General features: G+C 43.8%; 1 protein-coding gene across 1 annotated transcript; it reads right to left on the bottom strand.

Annotated features, from left to right (window-relative positions):
• Positions 1-227: 227 nt before the first annotated feature.
• On the bottom strand, positions 228-27,982 carry SDAD1 (SDA1 domain containing 1). Its single transcript, XM_027854550.1, has 22 exons — positions 27,794-27,982; positions 21,778-21,882; positions 20,025-20,123; positions 19,217-19,327; positions 18,653-18,724; positions 18,470-18,570; positions 17,884-17,941; positions 15,342-15,416; positions 14,570-14,671; positions 13,094-13,163; positions 12,549-12,652; positions 11,555-11,612; positions 10,140-10,198; positions 8,922-8,998; positions 7,671-7,768; positions 7,374-7,450; positions 4,755-4,884; positions 3,164-3,258; positions 2,784-2,974; positions 2,595-2,679; positions 1,716-1,877; positions 228-871 (listed from the first exon to the last, which is right to left on the bottom strand). Exons 1-22 carry the CDS (start codon positions 27,881-27,883, stop codon positions 821-823), a joined length of 2,070 nt encoding a protein of 689 aa, XP_027710351.1. The 5' UTR covers positions 27,884-27,982; the 3' UTR covers positions 228-820.
• Positions 27,983-27,996: the final 14 nt, after the last annotated feature.

Raw genomic sequence — 27,996 nt, forward strand, 5'->3', positions numbered from 1 at the left:
TTGGCCAGTTTTGTCGAATTTTTCTCTTCCTCCTTTAAAAAGTAAACAGACATTGGCTCTTGGGGACTGGGAAGAGGGAGGTACATAGGAGGAAATCTAGGCAATGTGAAAATAAATGATATCAATGAAAATATATACGTTTTTTAAAAGGATGAGGGGAAAAAACTCCCTTTCTCAGTAAAGGAGGCGCTCAAGATAAAGAAGTAAACCCGAGAAATTCAAGATAATTATGTACAATTCGGTTTATTTTTTTAAAGCAAGATGTTCACCAATTATTGCCTTATGCATACTAAAAACATATTTAACCCTTTGGTATGAATTCTAGTAATTTGCCCAAATGTGTGTAGGTCAGCTACCAGACTCATTGGGCAAACACACGGCGGTTTATCAAGTTAGGACTTACACCTGCATTGTCATCTGCGCCATACCATCCTGGGCTGACCCATGAAATGGATGTCCACCGGAAAAATAAATTAGTTCTTTTTTATAAATTTTTATAGATCCTGGGAATTTCCCATCTCTGCAATAAAAATATTTTTAACTAATGCGACATTCTGTGCAGTCAATCAGGGCATCCTCCCCACAGGATCATTAAGCACAGGCGAGTGGTCAGTTCTCAGGATGGACTCTTGTGTGTAGGGGGATTCCTTCTGGGGAGGATCTGGGCTGGACGGATGGCTCCGGAGGCCTCTTCCAGCTCTGAGGTTCTTTGAGTCTACACCTTCCAACACACGGAGCTCCCTGCCCTTAGTCAAAAAGAATCCCTTGCTATTCCAAAGCAATATGGCAAAAATGGCACTTTGTCACTCCCCTGTGATGGTTACTTCATCAGCTTTTTCCTCTTTTTCAAAAGTGCGTCCCGTAGAGCCAACTGGAAGATTTAAAAAAATAATCCAACTTAGTCAAGTATGCCACCTCTCCGTTAGACCCCACTATAGTGTAATAAATTATATTATTAGAGAATTCTCCCTAGGGAACCTTGCATAAAGAGTCAGAAAGCAGTAAATACATTTGGTAAGCAGCTCCTAAGATGCCGCATTAATGAGATTCTTCTCCCCTTCTTTCCTCAACATGTCTGGCTCTCCAGCTTTCTCTCCTCCCACCTCCCATCTCCTATTTGAGGTCGTCAACACAGACACTGATGTTTCTGCACACACCCCACACTCCCAGTTCCTCATCTTACTCATCTCCCACAACTTCCTCACTCCATCCCACGACAGCTATACCACTACTTAATCTTCCTTTTCCAAGGGTAGCCCCTAAATTTTGTAAGTTCGTTCTTTGGAAATCAATGCAGAGTTTCTGGAATATTTCAAGGGAATAACCCAGCTGTTCAAATACTGCCCGTCCCCCTGCAGGCAGATGTGGCACCGACTGGGAACCACTCCCTCTAGGCCACTGCCTCTACCAGGCAGTGAAGGGAAGGGAGTCCTTTTTTTTTTCAGAACCCTAAAATCCTAAGGGTTGGAAGGTACTTTAGAGGTCGCTTAATCCAACCCTTAAATGACTTGGCAAAGGTCCCAAAGACACTGACCGACAGAACGAGACCAGAACTCTATCTCCTCACCAGGCCTTGCAGCTCCTTCTACCACGCCATACAAAACGGAATTCATTTAAATGCTAGTACGGAAGGCCCTGGGGTGATTTTCAGGGGGAAAGCCACCTTACTTCCAGGGCAGAGCCTGGCCAGCTCCCAGGCATTGACCCCAGCTCACCTGTTTTTCTCTGAAGGATCGTTTCGTTTTGGACCGGATGTTATGGCTGTACCTCATCATCATAAAATTCTTCTGTTTTTTCTTTTCTTTATTTGTAGAACTAGCAAATGGGTTCAGCTTGGTTTTCCTCTTCACAAATTCTTTTCTGTCTGTCTTCCCAGCCTATTCATACACAAAGACTAATTTTTCTTTTAAAATAACAGACCCCTTTTCTCTTTTCCTATTTATTTCACTCTTTGCCACATTTAGATGGTTTTCCCCAGGAGATAACTTTCAACACTGGTACAAACATTAAGATCTACAAACAGCTGGGACAGTGGATAAAGCCCCGGATAAGGAGGACCTGAATTCAAACTCTGCCTCACACTTGCTAGCTGTGTGACCCTGGGCAAGTCACTTAACCGCTGTCTACCCCAGATTCTTTTTCTTTAAAATGGGTATAATATCACACCTACCTCAGCAGAGCTGTTGTGAGGAGCATGGAGCTAATACATGTGAAGCACTGTGTAAACCTTAAATAGCTACGCCAATGTTAGACCCTAACATATAACTGCAAGTGCTTAATAAATGTTTCTTCATGCACTCACGGCTATCTACAACATACAAAGCCACGTGATATGGTTTTTGTCAGCCCTGCTATCCGGGCTCCAGAATTGGAGCTGGAGGGGCCCTTTGAGGGGACGTGCTCCAATCCCCTCATTGTACAGATGCGTAACTAAGACCCAGTGGCAGGACGAGGCAGTAAGCAGGCAGTCTGGACTCAGACGCAAGGGCCTCAGTTTCCCATCCAACGCCCCTCCATGCCCCTTCCCCCCCTCCCCCCGCCCTAATGCATTCATGAACTGCTCCCTGCTTTAAGAGAAGCAGTGGATCTCTCACCATCGCGGTTGCTAGTCTTGTCTCTTTGTCGGACTTGGGCTTTTTATGGAGATGTTCAATGTCCCTCAAGGAAAGTAACTCCCCCCTGGAGGAAAGAAGACAGGCCCACAAAAAGGGTCAGTGAAAACTCTGCGTTCCTTCCCCGGGTGCCTAAGCCCGCCATCTTGGCTATGGCGCGCCATGCTTCACCTCTTTTCCTCTTCACTGTCTATGTCAAAATTCTTCCTCTTCTGGGATTTCCCGGGGGCAGCGTCCATTTCTTTCCTCAGCTGGGCGAGGCGGATTTTCTGGAAGTCTTCTTGGGTTAGAACCCGGCTGGTGCTTACGGCAGCTGCCTTGGCCTTTCGCTCCGCCACCGGCACACTCTTTAGCTTCTCAGCCTTGTAGACAGACAGACAGATGGACAGACACACACACATGTGAAACAGGCAATGACTAAACATGGAGGCTCACCCACACAGATGGCGGCTTGACCATTCGTGTCTTAAGACTTCTTCTGCATCGACCGAAGAGGCAAAGCAGAGCTAGGCCAACCACTTATGATGACTTAGAACAATCGGAAGACCTACTATTTCCTGTTGCTCTTCATCAGAGGAATGGTGCACCTGGACCCACTCGCCATCTTCGTCATCGTCCTCACTGAGGCTGGCGCTTTCCCACCCATCTGCATGGAGAGGAATGTGATGTTACCACGAGAGGCTTGAAATCACTCCCAGGGTATCAAGGTCAGCCACACAAAAGAACCAGTAAGTTGGTGAGGGCAGAAAGCCCTCTCCAGCCAAGGAAGTGGGAGGTGAAGATATAATTGACTCAACTAGGTTAATGTTACGTGAACTTATCTATAACAGCACGAGGCTACATAATTCACCCGACCACACAGTTCTGCCTCATGTCTTCATACATGTTGTTTATGGAAAACAAACATGAAAAAAAACTTTGAAGACTGTGCCCAAGCTGCCCTCTAGCTTTGGCAGCTCCCCACGCTAGGTCCAGAAGCCTCTTTATCTTCCCAGCTCCCCTCAGATAAAAGATAGGGCTGGATCTGTGAGGGAATCCCTCCACCTTCTCTGAAACTCTTAGCTGGAGAGTGGCCTAGAGGTGAAGTCAGACCCAGGTCAAGGTCACCCAGCCAGCACGTCAGAGGTGGGCCTCAAACTCAGGTCTTCCTAGCCATCAGACTAGCCGTCTACATTACACAAAAATGACTCTGAAGCAGCCTGGCATAATAGGAAGAGCAATGTACTTGCAGCCAGAATACCCGAGTTCGAATCCTGGCTCTTGACTATTACTTTATCACCTGACTTCTCCAGGAGTTAGTTTCTTCCTCCTCAAGATGCAGTTAGGTGATAGACAAGGCACCTTCCAGGTATAAATCTTATGAAATGCTTGATAAACAGACGACTGATTCTTGATGTGAAAGGACCACGACATATATAAGTCAATGAAATAATAACAGCTGGTGTTCACACAGTGCATTAAGGTTTACAAAGTTCTTTACAAATGTGATCTAATTCGATCCTCCCAATGAGCCTGGAGGCAGATGTTGCTATTGTCGGCACTTTACCGATAAGGGAATGGAGGCTGAAAAGAGGTGAAATGACTTGCCCCGCTAAGAAGTGTCTAAGGCAGAATTCAAACTCAAGTCTTCCTGAGTCCAAATCTGGTGCTTTATCCACTGTGCCACTTGGCTGACCCTTAAGAGTCAGGGTCCATAACTGACCTGAAAAAAGAGACGTCCAGAGACTCTCTCCTAAAACTAAAGCGGCAACTATGTAAGTGACCACTAATTTTGGCACGCTCCTAGGACAACAGGAGGCCACTCCTACCACCTCATACATTCTGTTCTGGGCTTTCTATGGTCCACAAACACAGAACCTATTTCTCCTAAGTGACCAAACAGCATGTTCTCGAGAAGGAGAACTCTCCTGGATCTTAATCCATTAGAATGGTGAGGGCATGGGCCTGGAAGCAGGAAGGCCTGGGTTCAAATTCCAGCTCAGTCACTTAATAGCTGTCTTAGGTCACTCGGGCCCTCTCTGTGCCTCAGTTTCCTCATCTGTAAAATGAGGTGGGTGGTCCCAATTCTGAATCCATGAGGCCATGAAGCATACCAGAGTCTCGCTTCTGATTTCTGCACCGAATAACGACAAAGCCACTCACCATCGTCATCCTCTTCATCCGCTTCCTTTTTCTCAATATCAAGAACTTCAGCCCCTGGAATGTAATCTTTGGCATCTAATTCGCCATATTCTTGAATTCTTGCTTCTACTGAAGCCTCTGTGGGTTTGCCCTAAAACATACAACAATCATTAGGCACTGAGGAAGCACTTATTATACCTGCCCTCAAAGAGCTTACAATCTACTGAGGACAACAATACATACATATAAGAACAAACACACAACAAATACCAAGTAAACACGAGATAGTTTCGGGTGGCAGAAATCAGAAGAGGATTCATATAGGAAGGGCAGATGAGTAGTGCAGTGGATAGAATGTTGGGCCTAGAGGCAGGAAGACCTGAGCTCAAATCTAGCCTCAGACACTTTTTAGTTGTGTGACCCTGGGCAAGTCACTTCACCCTGTTTGCCTCAGTTTCCTCATCTGTAAAATGAGCTGGAAATGACAAAACATTCCAGTGTCTCTTCCAAGAAAACCCCAAATGGGGTCGTGAAGAGTCAGACACAACTAAACAACAACTTGAGCTGAGCTTTAAAGGAAGCTAAGAGGCAGAAGTGGGGAAGGAGGGCATCCCAAGCATGGGGCACAGCTTGTGCAAAGGCCCAGTTAAGAGCAATCAGGCCAGTTTGATGGGAACTTCCAATGTGTGAAGGAGAATCATGTGTGAGACACCTGGAAAAACAGGCCACAGTGCGAGGTAAAGGTTGCCAATGACAAACAACAGGGTTTGCATTTTATCTTGGAGGTAAGAGGAAGCTGCTGACGCCTCTGAGCAGCAAAAAGATACCTGTGCTTGAGGGACAGGACTGTAGGGAAAGAAGAGCTGGGAAGAAAGGGGCTCGAGTAGAGGGAATGATGAGGGCTCTGAGACGGGCTGGAGAGGGCGTGCGTGTATGAAGACCGGCTACGGAAGTAACAAGTGACTGGATATTGGCAAATGAAAGTGAGTGAAGAGTCAGGAATCCCTCTGAGGTGGCCAACTTTGGTGTTGACCGGAGAACAGCGGTGCCCAAGACAAGAACACGCATGTTCCAAAGAGGAACGGGTTTTGGAGGACAGGTAACGAGCGCTGCCTTGGACATGCCGAGTTTAAGATGCCTACAAGAAATCGGGGTGAATGTTAAACAGGCATCTGGCGACGTGGGCCTGGAGCCTGGGAGACTGAGGCCGGAGGCACAGATCTGGAAGTCATCTGCATGATAACTGAACTCAGGGGAGCTGATGAAACCACTGAGAGATGCACAAAGCGAAGCAGGCCCAAGACAAAGCTGTGTCAATGGAGAGAAAGGACATGGGAGAAGTTAAAAGACTTGAAAGGTGACTAAGGAGGTGAAAGGATGGTGCGTTCCAGAGTAACCAGAAGAATGAAAGTTCCCTCGACACTACAGTTGAGGTGAGGGGAAGGTTTAGGAGAATGACAATGAGTTCTATTTTGAACGGGGTATGTCTGAGATACCCAATGGATATCACTTGAAGTGCCCAGAAGGCAGTTGTTGATGTGGGATGGAAAGAGATGAAGGCTGAATAAACAGATGTGAGAATCATCTGAATAGATGATAACTGAAATACAAAGAGAAAAGAGAAGAGGATGCTACTCCTTGGGGTGACACCCACAGTTAGTGGGCATGAGATGGATGAATTCCCAGCTAAGGAAACTTAGGAGGTTTTTTTTTTTGGTTTGTTTGTTTTTTTACAGGTGAGGAAGTTGAGGTAGAGGTATGAGAACAAAAAGAGAGCAGTCACGGAAATCCAGAGTAGAAAGGATCTGGGAGGAGAAGTGGTTAACGGTGTCCAGTGCCATAGAGGTCACCACTCAAACACGTCTTCCTAACTCCAAGGTTAGCCCTCCAGCTCACTCTCAAACTACATAGGCAGGTATTTGAGATGCTACACACCAAGTGGGCCAGCCTTACTGTGCCAGTCTTATCTCATGCTACTTCCCGGCATATACCCCATGCTCCACACACACCAAAATAAGAACTGTGCTTCGAGCCCACCTTGGCTTTCCCATCTCCCTGCCCTGACACCTCACCCTCTGCCACTCCATTAAAATCCAACCCAACCTTTGAAACCCAAGTCAGATACCACCACCATCACAAAGCATTCCTGATCCCCAAGGGGATAACAATGTTTCCTGATCAGATGATGCTTTGTACCTCTAATACATGTATTATTTTATATTAGTTATTTATGACATACCCCTCCTCTAGACTGTAAGGTCCATGAGAACAAGGATCACGCCTCATGAAGAGCAGTTGTTGAACTGGGCTCACGGTGATCCTGAGGTCAACACGCTGCCTGACCGTGGCTCCCCATGAGCTTCAAAGCCATAAGCCACAATTTCCTCCCCCCACTCCCAAGGGCACATGTCAACTAAAAGGTGAACTAGATGATACTTGTCATAGTTTCCTTTTTTTAATTCTTAACTTTCTTTTTTGGATGTATTCTCAGAGAAGAAAAGATCCACTTACATACAGACATAATTTTTCCATGAACATTAAAATTCAAATGCAACTTTCCACACCACTTTGGAGTTCATAACTACTAGAAAACAAAACCAAAACCAAAAACAAAAACTGGTGCCCACAGAGATTACTTACCCTGAATTTCTTCTGCAACATTTGTGGATTCAGGGTTCGGAAGAGCTGAATCAATGTTCTAGCAGACATCATCACATCTACAACATCAAAGATTCCATAAGAAGTCACTGGCATGCACCAGCAAATAATGATGATAATGATAACAATAACACCTAGCACTTGCTAGGCTCTGGGCTAAGTATTATACAAATATTATGTCAAATAAGCCCAGAATATCAGCAAGAACCACCCCGTACTCAAACAGAAATGGGCAACTTGGCACGGTATTTGGTGCCCAGAAAATAATAATCAACTTACTCTTGTCTTTATGGGATTTGTATTGGGCCAGATCCTGGAGGAGGTCTTCAGTCATGGCCAGGGGGCATCGAGCCGTGATCTCTTTTATAGCATTGATTCTGAAGAAGGAAGAAAAATATGCAGTGATTGGCTTATAAGGAGGAAGGGCCAATTCTCTGTGAAGAATTGTCTGAGAGCTGCCCTCTTCAAAATTACTTTGTAATCATCCCTCCATTGTTAGGACCCTTCCCAACTACTCTGTATTTAACTGTATCGCATCTCATTACAATTACTCCATACATACTTTTATTTGTACTGCTGTGCCAATGCACATATGATGTACGCATACATTAGACTGTAAGCTCCTTGAAGGCAGCTGCGGTCTTTTTTCATATGCAGTAGGGGCTTAATAAATGTTTATTGATGGACTGACTACAGTTTAAGTGTCATTATCTGTGGCAGCCTGAGATGCAGAAAGTCACTCCATGAGGAGTCTGTGAAAGGGGAAAAAGAGTCAAATGCCACGTGGTTAGAGACTGAGACTGAGGAGTTAACTACTGTTAATTGTGATTGTGACAGAGGAGACATCTCATATGGAGAATGTGCCCTGAGGAGGATTCTGGAGAGATTCCACCTACTTTCCATCCTGAGTGCTAAAAGGCTAGAGATGATGCTCACTGTGGTCTTTTCAACAGTTGACACACCGCCAAAACACTTACATATCTTTGTACTGTTCTTTATGGAAAATTATATCGTGAGTAACAGAAAGAGAAGAGACAGAATGTTTACGGCAAAGGAGAGTTGCCTAGTTTCTATAAACTGAGCCAATTAATTATTGATGGGAGTCTGTATTTCTTCTCCTGAGAACACTTGAGGTATTTGCAAGACCCACAGCCTTGCCTGGGGGATCCATGTATATAATTTAGCTCAAAGCCTGGCCATTTGCCATGGCCATTAGTCGGGGGAGGGATGTCATCCCTAACCTTTCTGTCCCCGAAGGTTCAGTCACTAAAGTAAAGAATCATTTGACCAGAGAGAAGAATGCACAAGGGAAAAAAGGAATGACCAGATCACAGAAAAATCTCCCTTTTCTGTTCAACAACCCAGAATCATTGTACAAGTTCTGATTCAAACTAAATCCTAGGCTGTGTAGTTTGGAGAACGTAGGCTGATAATTACTGCTGTGTTGTCTCTGGTCACCATGACACTTAACCACTGAATCCTCAGATAACTGTCCAACTGGGTAATTTACCCCCACCACATGCTACTTACCCAACAGTCATAACCTCCCCAGAGTTCTTGTCGGTGACAAAGTTGTTGGCCACAGTCATTAGCAAGGACTCAACGATCTGCATTAGTGATGGTTGGAAAGAAATGATGAGAATCAGTGCCATGTGTACAGGACCACAACTCAAGCTTGAGCATCAACCCACAAATCCTCATCACCAAAGGAAAACCCACTCGATCTTCAGGTTTGCAGTTAATCCACCAGGGCCCATGAGGGAACAGCAAAGACCACAGGGGCCTCTGGGATTCTAGCGGCATTCACAGAGTGACAAACCAGCATCACTTTCAGCTGGGAAGGAAAGCCCCCACCCCAAAAGAATAGCGAGCCACCTTCCCTCTCCTGCTCAAGGTTACAAAGATGGAGGTTACAGGGGCACTGAAAACATCATTCCTCGCTCTGGGCAGACGGCTGCCAGCCAAGCTCGGACGTCTACGTGACCCCTGGAAGTGGTACCATGGAAGGATGGAGGGATGAGGAGTCCGGAGACTGGGCCAGCTCTGCCACTAACCTAACTATACAAGTTTACACAAATCATTCCACCTCTAGGACTCAGCAAAATGTAAAACCAGAGACAGTTACATTAGATAATTCACACAGCCATTTCCTGCTCTAAGTTTCTATGCTACTTTTCAATTGAAAAAGCAATGGACCTGGAGACAGGATGACTTGAGTCGAACTCCTGCCTCAGACATCCACTGGCTGTGTGTCCCTGGGCAAATCATTTAAGTGCTCCGTGCCTCAGTTTCCTATCTGTATAATGAGGGGGTTGTAAGGTCCCTTCCAGCTTTCAATGTGTGGTCCTATGATCTTGTCTACCACTTTTTATTGTTCGGTCGTTTTTCCTTCATGCTCAATTCTATGTGACTCCATTTTGGGTGTTTTCTTAGCATAGATAATGGAGTGGTTTGCCATTTCCTTCTCCAACTCGTTTTACAGATAAGGAAATTGAAGCAAACAGGGTTAAGTGATTTGCCAAGGGTCACACAACTAGTGCCAGAGGCCAGGTTTGAACTCAGGAAGACGAGTCTTCTTGACTCCAGGCCTGGCACTCTATCCGCTGCCCTACCTGTCTCGTCTACCCCTGTCTACCATTACAAAGAAATAAACAAAAACCACCCTGCTGTTCCCGACTAACAGGGACAGCCCTGTCTGTGCCAGCCCCAAACCGGGAGGGCAGGAAAGGTCACAAAGGTCACACTCACCTCAGGGGGTACGAGCTGATGGGCTGCCTGGGCAGCAAAGAGAAGAATCTTCGTCACCTCTGAAACATTAAGACAGCAGGAAAGGGCTGTTTACACGTACATTTTTACTGAAATCCACAACGTTTTATCAATGTGTCAGATCACCACCAACAGCGGTGCCAGCACCAGATGGTTCTGAAAGCCCCTTGGCTGTGCACCTGGGAATCAGGGTAGGGCCCAGGTCTGACCCAGGTCAAAGAGGGGCTGTGCACCTTGGTGGTAATCAATCAATCCATCAATCAAACAACAGCCTCCCACTGAGCACTCATTATGGAAGAGTCACTAAAGACACAAAACAAAACCAACCCACCCTGCTCCTAGGAGAGCTTCCCAGGCTGACGCATGTGCCCAAGCTCAGGAGGCCCAAAGAGGGAAACAAAGACGGAGAAATCTCTTCTTTGTTCTGCTTCTGGTGTTGAAAGGCACAGAGAAACCCCTGGCTACGTGTCGTAGGGGAGCGACAAAGCAGAGAAGCGCTAACAGTGGACAGAGAGAGAGGTCCACTCTGGGAGGCGGAACACCTGGGTTTCCCTGCCTCCAGCACAGACTGGTTGGGTGGCCTTGGGGGAGGACTGCCCTCTGAGTGCCCCAGGCTACTTCCTGAGGACACAAAGCTGTGGATATATGGTGATCTGGACCAGCAGAGGGACTTTCCATACTGAGAGTTCCCTAAATCAATGAAATCACAGGCCACCCAGACCAAAACAAACAAACAAAAAAAAAACCCCATAATACAAATATAATTTATTTCTTCACCACGACCCTATCCGGCAACCCTTCCCATCCTACTAGAAATATGGACCCTACCCTGGTTCCCCTGGATGTGGCCTTAACTTGCTGAGATCTGGGCCTCCAAACGCCCTGTTCTCCCTTCCACCCCTCCTCACCACCACTCTCTTTTCCAGCTCCTCTTTATGTTAGAATGTAAGCTCTCCGAAGGCAAGTCCTCATGCATATCTGTATGTTCAGAGCTGAGCACAACGCTCGATAAACGTTCTCTAATTTTCATCACCTCCCTCCCTTGTCCCCTTCTCCTCAGAGCTTTATACAAGGGCTTCCTATTTATAGCAACCAACTGATTCTGCAAATTATTATAAAGATGCCCAAAAGAATAAACCCTCTTCCTCTATCCCGTCTCCACTTTTACATCAATCACCTGGAAGAAATCAATTAACTTCTTCTAGGATTAGATTTGCTGACCTGAGCCATCATCAGTGAGATGATCTCTGAGGGCTCTCCCAGCCCTAAATCTATAATCCTGTCTCCTCTCCTAGAGAACATTTCACTTCCGATCAATGCATTCAAAACAGGAGGCTTTAAATAGCTCTTCTAATAACGTCCCAAGATCAATGAGACAAAAGAGGACGGCGGCTTACCTCTCTGGTGGGGCTGGAGGAACCGCTGTATGAAGGGATAGAAGTTAAAAAGAAAAAGCTGTGGAGAGAGAAATGGTATTTCACTTTAATATCCTTAATGCTGGACAGGCCAGGCGCAGCAAGAAACACACAAAAATCATAACTTTACTTGGAAATAAAAATGTTCATCCTACTATCTCTATCTTCTTTACCTTAAGGATTCAAAAAAAATGCAAAGTATCAGTTGATGCACCTTGGCATGCTTAAATTCCAATCTTTCTAAAAGCATCAAGGCCCCAACGTGCAATTCTTAAGAACGATTCCTCGTCAGGCAATGCTGGACCTTGTATTTGGTAAGGAAGGTGGTACCGTGGGCTAAGGACAGGCAGGGCTAAGGTCAGCCTTGTGAACTTCCAGCCCTGGTCTGCCACACTCCGGAAATCACAGCGAGAGAGAAAAGCTTCAACACCCTTCCTTCCCAAGGAAGAGTCCTTCTGACAAAGCGACTTCCCAAAATAACCCACGGGACTAAGCAGGACCTTTCCATCCGCAGGCCGTCCCTTAGCTTCCTGCCTGCGTCCTCGGCTCCTGCTCAGAGCCTGAAGCAAGGTCAAGGTCAAGGCAGAACCAATGGCATAAAATATGGGAAATGGGATTGCAAAGAGGGTTCAAATCCCTGCTCTGTGTGACCCTAAGTCAACTCATCTCCCTAGGCCTCAATTTCCTCATCTGTAAGAGGAGATAGGATGAGACTCCTCCTTCTGGCCCTGAATCTAAGACCTCATGATCTGAAACTGGAGGGATCCCTGTGGGAGCACTATGGAAACTGTTCCTTTTTTAGTGGTCCATTCTTTCTAAAATACACAGAACTAAAGCACTATCTGAGGTCACCATCGTGCTGAATCCAGGGTCACATCGTTAGAAACAATCCTCCAGCATCATTTTCATCTGAGACTGCGGAAATCCCAAACCCTTACAAAAAAAAAAAAAAAAAAGTCCACAAAATGCTTCAAACCTCATGAATTCCCACTAATCTGGAGATAAGGTCCATGAGCATCATCTTGACTTCAAATCTCTCTTTAGAGGTCTCCAGCTGCTTCAGAAGCTTCTCTGCAAAATCTGTGAGACAGAGAACCAGAGTAGTGACTAATCATGGGCACACAGGCTGCTTACCAGGACTGAATGAAGCAAGGGCAAAGAGAGGTAAGACAATGGTTCAGATGCATCTATGAGTCAGAATCCTGATGCCAAGGTTCAGGAAAATAGAGTACCATGAAATGAGGCAGAAAGACACAGGATCACCTATCTGAAAAAACAAAAATGAAATCCAGGGGGAGAGGAGTCCAAACCAAGCCAAGGGATATCAGAAGTGCAGGCTTTAACACCCAAAGCAAAGACTGATTGATCTGTGCTCCATTTAGGGAGCAAATATCCGTCCACGTCTAGATAGGGAACGCACGAGGCAGAGAAACTGTCTGCCATCTGAGTTTTACGGGACGAGCCTGGTAGTTTCTGTTGGCCATGCACAAGAGCAGATCTAGAAGGCCGTGTTTCAAATACCTTGGGGATCATGAATCAAATGAATGGCTGAGAAATTAAACACCTCTGGCTTCTTCTTCTTCTTTTGTTTCTGAAAGAAAAAAGAGTGGTCTTCAGCCCCATGAATTAATCTGACGTCAATGCCACTACAGAAGCAGAACCAATCACGGCACAGCCAACGTCACGACATGATGTCAAGTTCCAAATCATAAAATCCCTCCAGCCATCCCTAAAAAGACGCACAGGAGACTCTGCTCTGCTGAGACTTTGAAAATGCAGCCCTCACGGATAGCCAGCCTCGCAAGGACCAAGGCAAGCCCAGGGTCTAGGGACGGGCTCTACACACCAAGAAAGAGCGCCGGGAAGTTTAATTCAGCAACTACACTGGGAAAAATATACGGGGGTTGGGGGAGAAGGGGACATGGGAACAAATGGGGCAATTTTATCACTAACTTTAGAGTTAACACACGTTCTCGTAATTTTATATATCTATCTTTAAAAAAAATTGTGCATAAGTCCATACTTTGTGTGTATGTGTATATATGTATACACACACACATTTAAAAAAACAAATTGTATATAAGCCCATGGTTTCTAATAAAAGACTCTTTTCCATTCTACTCTGTACACTGAAAATGTTCATGTTTGCTGATGATTCAGATTCAAACAATGAAAAGATAGATGGTAAACACCAGGTCTGTGGTTTTATATAAAATCTTTGATGTCCTTGGTTACATTATTTCTACTTGTTGATGGTAGTGCTACGTTCATAATTTTAAAAAGCAAGATACGCAATGTATCACAGGGAGTGGTCTGAAATGTGCACATGGAGAACAAAATAGAAATAAATGATGATCAACAAATATTAAGTACCCTCTGTATGTGTTATCTTGTATCAGACAGTATGGAGCAGCTAGGTGGTGCCATAGTGCACAGAGCGCTGGGCCTAGAGTCAGGAAGACTCATCTTCCTGAGTTCAAATCTGGCCTCAGGCACTTACTAGCCGTGTGACCCTGGGCAAGTCACTTAATCCTGTTGGCCTCAGTGTCTTCATCTGTACAATGAGCTAGAGAAGGAAATGGCAAACCACTCCAGTATCTTTGCCAAGAAAACCCCAAATGGGGTCACAAAAGTGAGACACGACTAAAAATCCACTAGACCAATCAACTGAATGAGACAGTGCCCTCTGCCCATCATTAATTAGAAACACAGGTCTTCTTGGTCCAAGAAGAATGGAAGGCCTACTTGAATGAAGTCATAGAATTTGCCGTAGTGAAATCATTTTCATTCACTGGAAGTTCAGATTTGTCCTATGCCAATATATTGATTTTTTTTTTACTATAAAAGGATTTTACATTTTTTACATCTTCATTTACTATTAAAAATTCTTTTTTAACAAATATTTTGTAGCAGGTGTTTCCCCCAAACTCTGAGATGCCCCTTCTGCATCACTTCTGCCACATATAAATGTCACCTCACCCCCCAAGTTGGCCTTACTTTCAAGACTTTCATGGCCTTTTCCAATTTCTTTTTGTGTTTGGAGGTTTTCTTTCCTGTGGCATATTTAACAAGCAAATCTCTTGCTGTGGGGCCATCATCCTGAAGTAAAAAAAAAAAAAAAAAACCACCAGTGTAAAATTCAGAGCCAGACAAATTGTCACAGAAGCAACTACTGTCTCCTCTTCTCCCCCTCACCCCTCAACGCCCTAAGCAAATCCAGAATTCCCTCTGAAGCTATCAGGTTATACACTCTTTCCTTACCTTTCTTGATGCAGCCAATGTAACAACATCTCCTCCACAACCCCACCTCAAGTTACGGAGGATCCTGGTCAGAAACTAGAGTTTCAAACCCCAGGATATAACCAAAGCAGGTTCATTTGATGGGTCAGAAAGACAACTATTTGCCACAAATAAGGACATTCTAAATATACTACCAAGTTAAAAGACAGCTCTGTATAGAGCCATTTTTTACAGGTATTTGGAGGGGTTTGGGGGAGAGCTCAAGCAAGTCACTGCTTTTACTCCACCATCTTCTACAGCTCTGTAAAAAGGCTTTAATACAAAGCTGCCCTATGCCCCCACCTCACTGATGATGGGCATTCCTCTGAAGCTGAACGTCACTCACACCAGTCGACAGCCTAAAGCATCAGTGCCTGACTGACCGTAACTAAGACAGGCCTTCTTCAGACCAAAGCATCTTAAAAAATTACGTTGAGACACGATCCTCAAAGGAGAATACGACTCCAAAGTGGAAGAGATGTTAACAAACCTCAGATTCAGAATCGCTGTCTTGTTTCTCATCTTCATCTTTACCAAGGAAGAATTTTAAACCAGCAACTAGTATCTGAAGAGCAAAAAGGAGGAGAAATACAAATGAGATAGTCCCATAAACAGCAGACAAGGAGTCGTCGATGTCAAAAACGGGGAAGACCAAGGAAGCAAGTAATAGTAATAACTGTAATAACAGGTCAGCAAGATTGCACTTAACTTTTCAAACCTAGTGTTATCTTTAGTTTCTGCATCAGTTTTATTTCCACATATACTCTTCACTTCCTTCTCCTACCAGCTTACAATCTCTTAGGATAAAGAATGAAAAACAGAAGAAAGAATTCAGCAAAACTAACCAAACCATCAACTGAGTCAGAAGAAAACAAGCAATGGTCTACACCCACAGCATTCCACCTCTACAAAGAAAAGGTGCAATTTCATTTTCCCACTTCTTATCTTGGGCCAAACTAAGCTTACTTCCCAAAGGTAAAGAAAAGCACTTAAAGACAAAAATGACTGAAATGTCTAATCCAAAATTAAGCCTCTAAGTATGACTAATCCTTGTTTACTTAAACCCATTCCCATGACTTTCTTTCAGGACACAGCACACTTGTCTGAATATGGATCACCCTTTCCCCACCAAATCTGGCATTCACACAAACTCTCTGGGACACAAGTTCTCCCCGTATTTCCTAATAATCATAAAAAATCTAATTAATGCCAAAATGCCAAGGGATGTCTCATTACAATCAGCTCAGAAGAAAAAAGAAAAGAAAGCTAAATTTTTTTTTTAAAAGCTAAAAATATCCGGTCTCAGACCAAACACTCGACACTTACTAGCTGCGTGACCCTAGGCAAGTCACTTAACCCCAATTGCCTAAAAATAAATAAATAAATAAATAAAAAAAGCTAAAAATAAAGCTTTCTCTCATTTGGAAGCTCAGCCCATTTTCATAAGCAATGATTGTAAACCGACTATATATTCTTCCTCTCGAGAACTCGTTTTAGGGGTATGAGGTAGCTACTTGGCACTATGGAGAATGCTGGGCCTGGCATAAGGAAGACCTGTGTGCAAATCTGGCCTCAGCCACAAGCTGTGTGACCCTGGGCAAGTCACTTAATCTCTGCTTGTCTCGCTTTTCTCTTCTGTAAAATGAAGAAACATTGTTATGTACAGGTTATGAACATAACATCTACCTTCCAGGGTGGTTGAGGATAAAATGAGATAAAATATTTGTAAAGTGTTTTGCAAGCCTTAAAGAGCTATGAAAAAGTTAGTTACTATTACGGTTACAATTATAAAGGCAACACAACATATATCGCATTGTCAAGAGAAAGCGCAGCACTACAGGGCCCGTAGGATGTTTGGGTTCATATCCCGCTAAGGTACAGACCTAATTGTTAGAAGAAATATTAGAACCAAATTCAGGAGGTTGTCTTTTACTACAACCACATTAAAGCTGTTCTAACGATGCTACAAAATAGTTTTATTTGGTTTCTTTCCAACGCATCTCAAATTGGAAGGCTGCTTAAAGAATAAAGGCGGCTTTACCAGGAAACAAGCTTCCTGAGAGATGGTCAAATGAGCTAAATGGGCAGTTTTCAGAGGGAGAAATTCAAGCTATGAAGAGCCATATGGAAAAATGCTCCACCACACCAATAACCAGAGAAAAGGAAATTTAAGCAAAGTAAAGGCTGCTCCTCCTGACACGCCTGAGACTGGCGAAGCTGACAAAGAAGGGAAACAACAAACGCTGAAGGCTCCTATCTTTGCGGGAACACTGTTAGTGGGGCTCTGAACTGATCCAACTGTTTTAGGAAAAAAAAACCTGGAAATACGGTGAACAAGTTATTGAACTGTGCATACCCAAGGACCCAGGAATGCCATTACTAGGCCTATACCCAAAAGAAATCCAAAAAAGAGGGGAAAGATCTATATGTTTCAAAATACAGCACCTCTTTCTTTTGGTGGCAAAGAACTGGAAACCAAGGAGAGTGTTCATCAATTGGGGAATGGCTGAATGAAATGTGGTATATGAATGTCATGGAATATATTTTGTACAGCATAAAAGATGGTGAAACAGCTTCAGAGAAACTAGAGAAGACTTGTATGAACTGATGCAGAGTAAAGCTACTAGAACCATGAGACACTTAAAAATAGTAACATCATTATAAAGACAAACAACTTGGGAAGACTTAATTAAGCACTTTGATCAAATGACCAGATATGATTTCAAGGGACTCATCACAAAGCATTTCTTCACTTAGGGTGCAGACTGAGACATGTATTTTTGGGATACGGCCAATGTGAGATTTTGTCTTGCTTCACTATGAGGATTTATTATGAGTGCTTTGATTTTTCTATTTTTTTTTTTCAAACGGGAGGGAAGATAGAAATAGTTAGTTGAAAGAAAAATAAATTGTTAGTTGAAAGCTTCCCACTTTCCAAACATCCCACGTACTTGGAAACCCTGTCTGGATGGAAAAGAGGCGACACAAAAACCCATCAGAAGCATGTCCTGCATAGTTTCAGATAGTCTCACCTTGGTCACTTTAGAAAAGCATGCGGTTGTGATCACATTGACAGTTTTGGTATCATTCCTGTAAGAAAATATTTTATGTCAAAAACCACAGGGAAATTTTTCACTGAACTCTAGTACGTCTTTCCTTCTCCTGCACACAGTGGCAGGCTACAAAGTGATCAAAGACAAGATATGTGTGTGTGTGTGTGTGTGTGTTTGTGTGAGAGAGAGAGAGAGACAGAGAGACAGAGACAGAGAAAGAGAAGAAGTCTAAATGGAAGTATTAGAGAGCAGCATTTAAAGAAAGCAGCATGGTACAGAGGGGGCGCCCCGCACGGGGGACTAGTTCTCAGGGGACTCTTAGAACATTCCTTGTCTAAGGTTGATTCTGTGATGGTCTTTAGTCATAAATTTTGATGTCCATCAAGATTTTTTTTTTTAGTGTTTCTACTTTCTGGCTCTATCCGGAACTAAACTGTAGTAGAAAGCTTGAAATCATGAAAGGAATGAAGTTCTCTGGGCATTCTGTGAGAGTACTCTGGTGTTATACACCGAAGCTGGCTCGGGGGCAGAGGGGGGCTTGCTCTGTAAGACGCTCTCTCCTCACCAGATGTTTCTCTTGTACAGCTCGATCATCACGTCCAGAGAGATCTTGGCAGCCGTGGCGTTACTGTCTCTTAACATGGTGTACATGAAGTTCTGCAACACCTTGAATGGAAAGAGAAGCCCAGGGCGTCAGGACGGGCCGGCAGCCCCAGGCTGCACAGAACGCCAAAAGCAGGATACTCACGACGTTCACTTTGTTGTTCTTGTGTTTGGCATTGATATTCTTGATATCCGTCACAATATGTGTGTACAAAGTCTGAGGAAGGAAGAAAAGAATTCCCATTTAAAAGCCTTAAGAACAAATATGATTTTTCGATGCATCAATCACAAGCACGTTGAATGACTCAAGGGTACCATCTGTCTTCCCCCTACATTATTCTTTCTGTTGTTTTGTGTCTGACTCTTCATGACCCCATCTGGGGTTTTCTTGGAAAAGACAAGGGAGTGATTTGCTGTTTCCTCTTCCAGTTCCTTTTACAGAAGAGGAAATTGAGGCAAACAGGGTGGAGTGACTTGCCCAGGGTCACACAGCTAATAAGTGTCTGAGGCTGGATTTGAACTCACATCTTTCTGACTCCAGGCCCAGCCCTCTATCCACTGTACCCCCGAGCTGCCCCACATTAATTAAATGAAAGGGGAAATACCACTCATTTAAAGAATACAAAACAACCTCAAAGCACTGCATAAATGCCAGTTATTATTAGCAGACAATTCATCCCCAGGGACGGTCAATTACTCAGCTCCCTACCTTTCGCAGAAGCTTATCATGGCAACGCAGAAGTTCAAAGAACAGCTCCAGTAGACTGGTTGGGTTGATGAGATTCCTGTTTCTCAGTAACATCAAAGCTTTGCAAAATGTCTGAGGAAAGAGGGAAAAAGCAAACTCTATCCTGACACCTGCATTCAAGTTCAGCCCGAGACTCTACGACACTGCCAGGTCCAGGGCTAGGGAGGCGGGAGATGAGACAATGGAAAGGCTGAGGAGTGAGACCCAGCCAGCTGATGCTGCCCTGAACGACGACCTCGAGTCAATGGCCCTGTCAGGACACAGCTTCCTAGGGCGAGGCTTTGGGACAGATATTCTGACGGAGGTTTTCACTATAGACCAAATGAAAACAGGAAAATCTACCAGAACGATACTGTAATGGCCTAGATGAAAGAAATAAAGGCCTGAAGAAGGGGGACAACCATAACTGTGCCCGTCGGGGCAGAATCCACGACACCCGGCAACTGACAGATAAAGGAAGGAAGGTGCAAGAGTCTGCATCAGATGGACGTGATCTCAGTAAAGTAAGCTGGCTGCTGAGAGAGAAGGAGCAGAGATGGGGTCGAGGACTCGAGTTCTGATAAAATCGAAGGCATTCCGAAAACACAAAACCATTTTCCTGAGGTTTAAAGGGAGCTGGGTCATTCTGCTCAAACTCCTCCAAGGCCTCCAGTCCTCAGTTTTTAGATCCACACGGACATTCCCCCTTTCAAGTTCAGATTAGGCTAAAAAAGAACCGAACCCACAAAGAAATGGAATATAACTATATTAACCCAAGTCCTGATCTCACCATTCGAAGCCCAGCATCCAAAACGGTGTGGTTGTAAGAAAGAAGCTCCTTCAGCTGTTGGGGGAAGTCAACCAGATGTTCTGGATAACAGTGGCCCACCTGTAATGAAGCAAAGACTTTGGAATCTCAGAGCAGCGTGAGGGTGGGTCTTAAAGCTGTGTTTTGTGAAAACATCAACAGAAGCCACCCCACCCCCCCACCCCCCACCCCCACCCCCGCCTTCTCTCTGCTCATTTTTTTCTGCCCCCAAATACGCTTTACGGCTGCCTGTGGTCTTCATACTTATTCCTTCCCCTACAACCTGCCTCCACATCTCTTTTAGCGCCTCGTCCTGGAGTACTTCCAGGGCCTGTGAATTCACCCTTTGGCAGATGAAATACTCAGGATCTTTCCAGAATTCAGCAAATGCCCTTAACTGCTCTAGCCCAGAATTTCATCACCCAAGAGCCAACCGTATGCCGGGGAATAAGGACCTTTCTGACTGGTACATCAGATTGCTCAGTGTTTATTGGATAAACGGATGGATGGAAAACAATCTCTGCAAGACCGTTGTTCAGGCCAGAGAACTGGATTTTTATATCATAACCAAAAAGAGGAAGGGGAACATCAGGATGTCCAAGAGCACTGAAACTGGGACATTTCAGGGTAGCCTGAAGCAAATGACAGGACACTCTGTTGGTAGGACAAGGGCAAGCATTTCAGGGTCATCTAAGAACAATTTTCTTTCTTTCTTTTTAGCATGACAATGAGATGTTCATTGGGTCATCTCAAAAACAATCTTAAATTCCTTCACTCAATCATCATCAAGATTTAAAATTTTTTTTAAGAACAGGATGGAAAGTAGTACAATTTTAACAGCTTAGTTTTCAAACCAAATGCCTGTCATTTTATTTAGATCTACATAATCACTGCTTACACCTATGTTTTACATACTTTCCACATGTCTCTCCTGTTTCTATGAAGAGTCTCATTCTGTTCCAAAACCTAGAACGCTTAATATCTTAAGCACAATTTTCAATGGAGCCCCTTTGGTTAAGCAGGGTAACCCTTTCCTGAGCTTGTAGCATTGCCAGTGGTCCCTACAGGCACATAAAAGGAAGATAAACTGAAACAGGGACCCCCTTGCTTTAAGTCTAATGGAGAACAGTTTTCAAAAAGGAAACACCACAGCTAAGCTGTTTTCTACACTGGTAAAGAGCCTCTAGGAACTTGGCTAAGATAAGCTGGTTCTGGGACAAGATGCAGCAGGCTGATGTTCCAAGACTCGTCTGCCTAAAAGGGTGTGTGCTCCGCTGGCACAACCTTTGAGAACCTTGGCTCGGTTACCCCTTCCAGACAAATTCTGGGACGTGAGTAAGAGCCTCTGTTTATTGTGATCCACAAAATTCAGCCAGAAAAAAATGGAAAGCAAGAATGTTTTGATCTGGCATGTTCGATAATAAGGTACTCTAAACATTAAAGTTTTCAGAGATAAAACAGTCAGACACGTGAGGCAACAACATAGCCAATGAAAAGAACAACAGCTTAGGAAAACTAGTCTTGACTGGTTTCTATTTCAGTTATCAAGCAATGACTGAGATGATGGTATTCTTATATGAAGCTGGAAAAAGCCTGTGAAGTATAGTATATCACGTTTAAATGTAGGGCTAGCTACTGGCACAATTTTGAAGCCGCGCGTAGGAAAAAAAAAATTTGGTGGGTTAGATATCCCTAAGAGAAACAACAAGTGTGTCTTCAAGGGGCGCCATCTTACCTGGGCCAAGAACATCACCAATTCAGCCAGCTCTTTGCTGGGTTTATTTGGTTGTAACTTGAAAATTTCCACATTGGACTTGTAGTGATTATACTGCTGCATAAACTGTAGAAAAATAACATAGAGATTCATGAAATGCCATTACAGTATCAGAAAAAAACAATACTAGAAATGTCTTATTATAAAAAGGAAATGGTAGCAAAATAATCTGGAGTCACTCCACATTCTCTCTCTACTCTTTAAAATTCTCACGTATGTAGTCTTCACATTTAAAGACAAAGTTTATGTAAGCGATATAATAGAATGTTTCTTCAGAATTCTTAGGAATTTCTAAACTCTCTCCAAGGTGACAGTGATCCATTAATTGCCTTTCCTTGGGTTCAGGCATTCAACCAGTTATGAATCTATATAACTTAGGGGTCTAAGCAAATGTTAAAGCACTATATAAATGCTAAATATGTTATTCTTCTTACCCTTTTTTTTTAAATGTCATGGACCCCGTTATCAATCTGGTGAAGCCTGGGACCCTTTATGAGAATAATGGTTTTAAATGAATAAAATGAAATACACAGGATCTCAAAGGAAACAAGTTATGCTGAAATACAATTATCAAAATATTTCAAAACAAAACACACACGTTCAGAGACACCAGTTTAAAACCAGCTGAAAGTGTACTATCATCCAGCCCACATATCTCCATTTTATTCCTAAGACTATCACAAGATATTTTATCAAACACCTTGCTGGAATACAACTGGTGATATTATGCTTGAGGTATTATTTTGATCCCCTAATAACACAGTCACAAAAGGAAATAAGGTACTCTGGCAAGCCTTCTTGAGGAACCTACACTCACCTGCGATAATTGCCATTTCCTTTTTAGGCATTTAGGTCTTTTCCTTTTCAAGCATTTAGGTCCAAAAGTACAATTTAGCTTTTGACCTCATTATTTATGTCAATGGCACCACAACCCATCCAGTCTCCTGGGTTTGAAACCCTGGTGTTATTTTGAACTTCTCCTTCCTCTTCGGACAACTTATCAACACTCAGGTCTTTTCACTACTCTCTTGTCAATCCACTCCCCTCTTTTCCCACGGACACCACTCCCATACAGACCTCACTTCTGCTTGTCTGGACTAGCTTACAAGAACCTTCTAAGAAGTATTCTTATTCTTCTCCAGGCAGCTAGGTGGATAGAGCACCGGCTCTGAAGTTAGGAGGACCTGAGTTCAAATCCGACCTCAGACCAAACACTTGACACGTACTAGCTATGTGACCCTGGGGAAGTCATTTAACCCTGATTGCCTCACTTAAAAAAAAAAAAGTGTTCTTCTCCCTTCCATCCCAATCAATTCATTCTTCAAACAGCTGCCTGGTAAACCTTTCTTAAAGTTCCGGTCATGTTATTTCTCTGCCCCAAACCCTTCCATGGCCCCTTACTGTCTACAAAACAAAGTTCAAACTCTACCAGATGAGATTACTCACCACCATTAGACTTATGCCATGCTTTCTCCTGCCCCAGGCACTTTTTCACTTACTTCCTGAACCTAGAAGGTCAGTCACCACCTTTCAAATCCACCTCAAATGCCACTTTCTCGTGGAGCCTCCCTTGATGCAACCCCACCTCTCCCACCCCTCCTCCTCACTCTGGGTTCCCACTGCATCGTGGGCTACTTCCAGTCATCTTGATCTATATCTGGCCACTGGATCCAGATGGCTCCGGAGGAGAAAGTGAGGTTGGTGACTTTGCACAGACCTCCCTCACTTAAATCCAATTCACTTTCATACCATGGCATCTCTTCCTTGAAGTCATGGTCCTCTTCGAGAATGAAGGAAAAACAACAACAACCACCCCGCTCTATATATCCCATATCACTTTGCACCTCTCTAACCCACACATCAGGTATTATTTGGTATTATATTTGTTTGTTATGAAAAACAAATGGAGACATAGATCACAATTTCAGAAGAAAAAAAATTACAAGTGATCCAAAAGGGAATGGAAAGAAATGATGAGAATAAGTAATTTGCAGTATATTACCAATACTGACTTACCCACAAAAAGTGACATAAAAGACTATCAAAGACATGTATGACCCGAAAAGTCACATAGTAAGAGTGAAACATGCAGGTCAGTACCTGAGGGCTGCATTAATGATCACAAAATAGTAAATAAACCAGAAGGTCTCCAGGATATTGGACAGATCCACACTGGAAGAGTTCAATAAAGACAGGACAAGAATGAGAGGGAAGGAGTACCCACTCACACTGGGGGACAGCTGAAAATATTACATTCCTCTACAAATCCCTTCATCATGACAGGGAGGGTGTCATATCTAAAATTCAGTGCTCTGTACATCGCAAACACTTGAAAATGTTTAATGAATTGAACTAACAAAACTGTTACAGCAAAGGACCATTAGGTTATTGGGAGGAGGAAGGAGAAAGAGAATGTGAGCCCATCTTTAAAAACATACACACTATAAAACAATGAGGTGAGTTGGGTTGGATTAAGTCATGGTGTTTGGGTGTGATTTATGAGTAAATAGAAAACAGGGGAAGATCTGGGGAGAAAAAGGTAAATGTTTTTGTTTTTTGGGGTTTTTTTTGGTTAGACAATGGAGTTAAAGTGACTTGCCCAGGGTCACACAGGTAGTAAGTGTTATGTGTCTGAGGCCGAATTTGAACTCAGGTCCTCCTGAATCCAGGGCCCGAGCTCTATCCTAGGGTGTGCCACCTAGCTACCCCAAGGAAAATGTTTTTAAAAACCCTTTCCCTCCTAGCCTTTCACATGTCCATATCAAACGTGATAATTTTGTGAGCAAGCCAAGTTAACTGATAAGCTAACAAAAAATGATTGTAGGAAAATAATGAACTAGTACTTAAAAAAAAAAAAAGTACTGCATTTGTTCCAATTCTCCCCCAAAATTTCTGTGTTCTTCAATGTTTCTAGAAATTCTTGCCTCTCACGAGCTACTCTCAATGGTGGGCTTGACTCATTTTACAATGCTGTTTTCCTGGAACCTTACTTTAATTAACACCCTAGGAACATAATCTTCAAACTGCAATTGAATAGAATGTTTGTCTGTTTTAAAGGCTAGGTCTCCTCATCTCCCCAGGCTGGAAAGGCAAGGGCTACTCACTGGCTGATCCCTGGCCTCTCAAAGAGCTCAGATCTCTGGTGTGAACTACTACACCTGGTTCAGCACCTTAGTTTTCAAAGAGCTTACAGTAGAGTATTTTATTTGATTCTCATAATAATCCAATGAAGTGGGCAGGGCAGGTATTACCAATCCTACTTTCCAAATTAAGAAACTAAGGTATTAAGGAAAAAGGACCACAGAGCTAAAAGGTGACAAAAATCAGGTCCTCTTGACCTTTAGCACAAACCAATTCAGAACACACAGCAAGGCTTATCTCCATTAAAGGCAGATTCAGTGACACCATGGAGAAAGCACTGGACCTGGAGTCTGAAAGACCTGAGTTCAAATTCCGTGTCAGATACCAGCTATATGACCGGGGGCAAATCTAACCACTTGGTTGTTATTCAGTCATTTTGGTCATATCTGACTCTGTGAGACCCCATTGGAGGTTTTCTTGGCAGAGATACTGGAGCCGTTTGCCATTTCTTTCCCCAGCTCACTTTATAGCTGAGGAAACTACAGCAAACAGGGTTAAGTGACTTGCCCAGGGTCACACAGCTAGTAAATGTCTACGGCCAGACTTGACCTCAAGAAGATGAGTCTTCCTGACTCCAGGTCCAGTGCTCTATCCCCTGCACCACCCAGCTTCCCACTCTAACCCTATTTGCAGTTAAATTAAATGTAATATGCCTTAGTTTCCTCAACCATAAACTGGGGATAATGACAAGCACCTCCCTCCCAGGCTTGCTGTGAGGATCAGATGAGATCATATTTGAAAAGCACCACAAAATTACTAGCCATTATTATCATCACCAATTCATTCACAACAGGAATGATGTCAACTCAGTTCAGGTTCCAGACTCACAAATGGAATACCTTGGAAGACAGAGCCCAACCTCCCTAGGAACAAAAATCCCAGGTAGGTATCATAGAACCAACAAGTGGTCACCAGCCTTGTTAAAAGATCCCCTAATTCTTAGGATGTTTCTCAGTTATAGTCAATAAAACTTCATTATCACAAGAGCATTTTGCTCCAGAAGCATCTAAGTAAAACAAAACTAAACTAGGGAAAGGACAGAAAAAGCTCAAAGTAAAGGGATATTACAAACTGAGCAGTGATGTATAGTTGCAAATCATCCTTAACAAAATTACAGCATTCTTAGGCTCAGAATCTTAGAAATCATCATCCAATCCAACATTTTCATTTTATGAAAAATGGATCCGAAGCCCAGAGAAGTTAACACACTTTCCCAAAGTCACACAGCAAGATATGGCAGAGACGGGACCAGACCCCAGGCTGTCTCCAACTACCCAACCCAATTCAATCTCTACAATATCCTTACTTCTGGAGTATGAAGGTCAACAGAAAGAGTAGTAAGTTGTCACCATGGGACAAGTTGTGATATATTAGAAAGAACACTGGTTAGGAAGTCATAACATCAGTATTTGCCCTGAGTGGCATGGATATGAATTCAGTCAGTGTTGGAAGGAGGATTTGAACACAGGTCTTTCTGACTACAAGTGCCCTATCCACTATACCATACTGAATGAACAAAATTTATGTATCAACTTCATAAGTGCCAAGCACTGTGCTAAGTGCTTGGGTCATAAGTACAAAAGCAAAGATTCTGCCTCCAAAAAAATCGGAATAATTAAAAATATGGTGCCATTTCTGAAATGCAATCCAGTCTACTCTTTCTATGATTTACTGTAATCTGGATGACCCCCAGCACCTCTACCTCAAACATCTAAAACTTAATTTTAATTATAAAGAAGTTTTCCTTAGTCCAGTCTAAGACCACCCCTTTTCAGTTTTTATACAGGCTCCTGCTTGTGATCTGGGGGGCCAACCATAGCAAATCTCATCCCTCTTCCACAATATAGCCCTTTAGACACTTGGGACACTATCATGGTCCTGTCCCTCTTCCCTTGAGAGTAAATCGAGGGCTATCTTATAACTTCTCTCACATCTACATTTCCACCAACAGTGTCTATCAGAAATCAGAACATCCAGAGGCTTATTAAATATTTGGTGAATACTGTTAACTCTGAGAAATAAAGGGAATTGGGGATTGAGAACTAAAGAGTTGTGTGACTTTGGACAAGTCATTTTCCTTCTCTGGACCTCAGTTCCCTCATTTGTAAAATGAGGGGGCCGGCTTCTATCAGAATTTTTTAACCTGATTAAAATCAGTGATATTACAAAATGTATTTTTAATTGTATTCCATATAATCGGCTTCTTTTATAATCCTTTATGCCTTTAAAAATATGATTCTGACAAGGGCATCCATACGGTTCACTAGATTATGAAAAGGATTCTTAACATAAAAAGAGGGGAAGGATTGTCTGGTCTTTCTTTGCATACCCCCTGGCTTTGCACAGTGCCGTGCACAAAGTAGGCACTTACTGTATGCTTGTTGACTGGCTGTATTTACTTTTTTGTAGGGGTTTGAGGTGGGGTGGATAGGAAATAGAAAAGAAAGCTCTGGATTCAAAGCGCCCAGTTCAGATCCGTATGTGTGATTGGGGAAGTCACTTCACCACCTCGAGCCTTAGTTTCCTCATCTGTACCACGAGGGGAGGCGGCCTAAGGTTTCCCCTAGCTCTAGATACAGGGTTCTACGTTCTCCCCTAAGTCTACCAAGCTCTGGGCCTCTGGCAGTTTGCGAGCGCATCCCGCGTGCGGCACACAGCAGGAACCCGATACATTGTAGCTAAGGAACGCCACGGCGTCGGCTCTGATCCTACCGTGGGGTAGGAAGCACAGGTTAGGTTGGAGCGTCTCTCTCCGGAAGGGGGGGGAGACCCCGGAGCGCTCCTTCCATTCCCCCGCCCCCTCCCCGTCCCCAAGGCCCCGGCTCTCCGGCCCCACCTCCTCCACGTAGGCTGAGGGGTCCCGCTTGATCAGGTTCTGCAGCTGCGGCAGGTTGCTGGGCAGCTTGTTGTTGTTTCTCCCAGACATGGCGGCGGCCGGTGAGATCCGTCCTCCTCGCTCTCGGACCGACACCGGCTCTTCCCCGAGCGGGACCCAAAACTTCACTTCCGGTAAACGGGGCCGCCGGCAGCTCGGCCCGG

The sequence above is a fragment of the Vombatus ursinus genome, unplaced genomic scaffold (genome assembly GCF_900497805.2).
Source record: "Vombatus ursinus unplaced genomic scaffold, bare-nosed wombat genome assembly UNPS02010461.1, whole genome shotgun sequence".
NCBI classification, from domain to species: Eukaryota; Metazoa; Chordata; class Mammalia; order Diprotodontia; family Vombatidae; genus Vombatus; species Vombatus ursinus.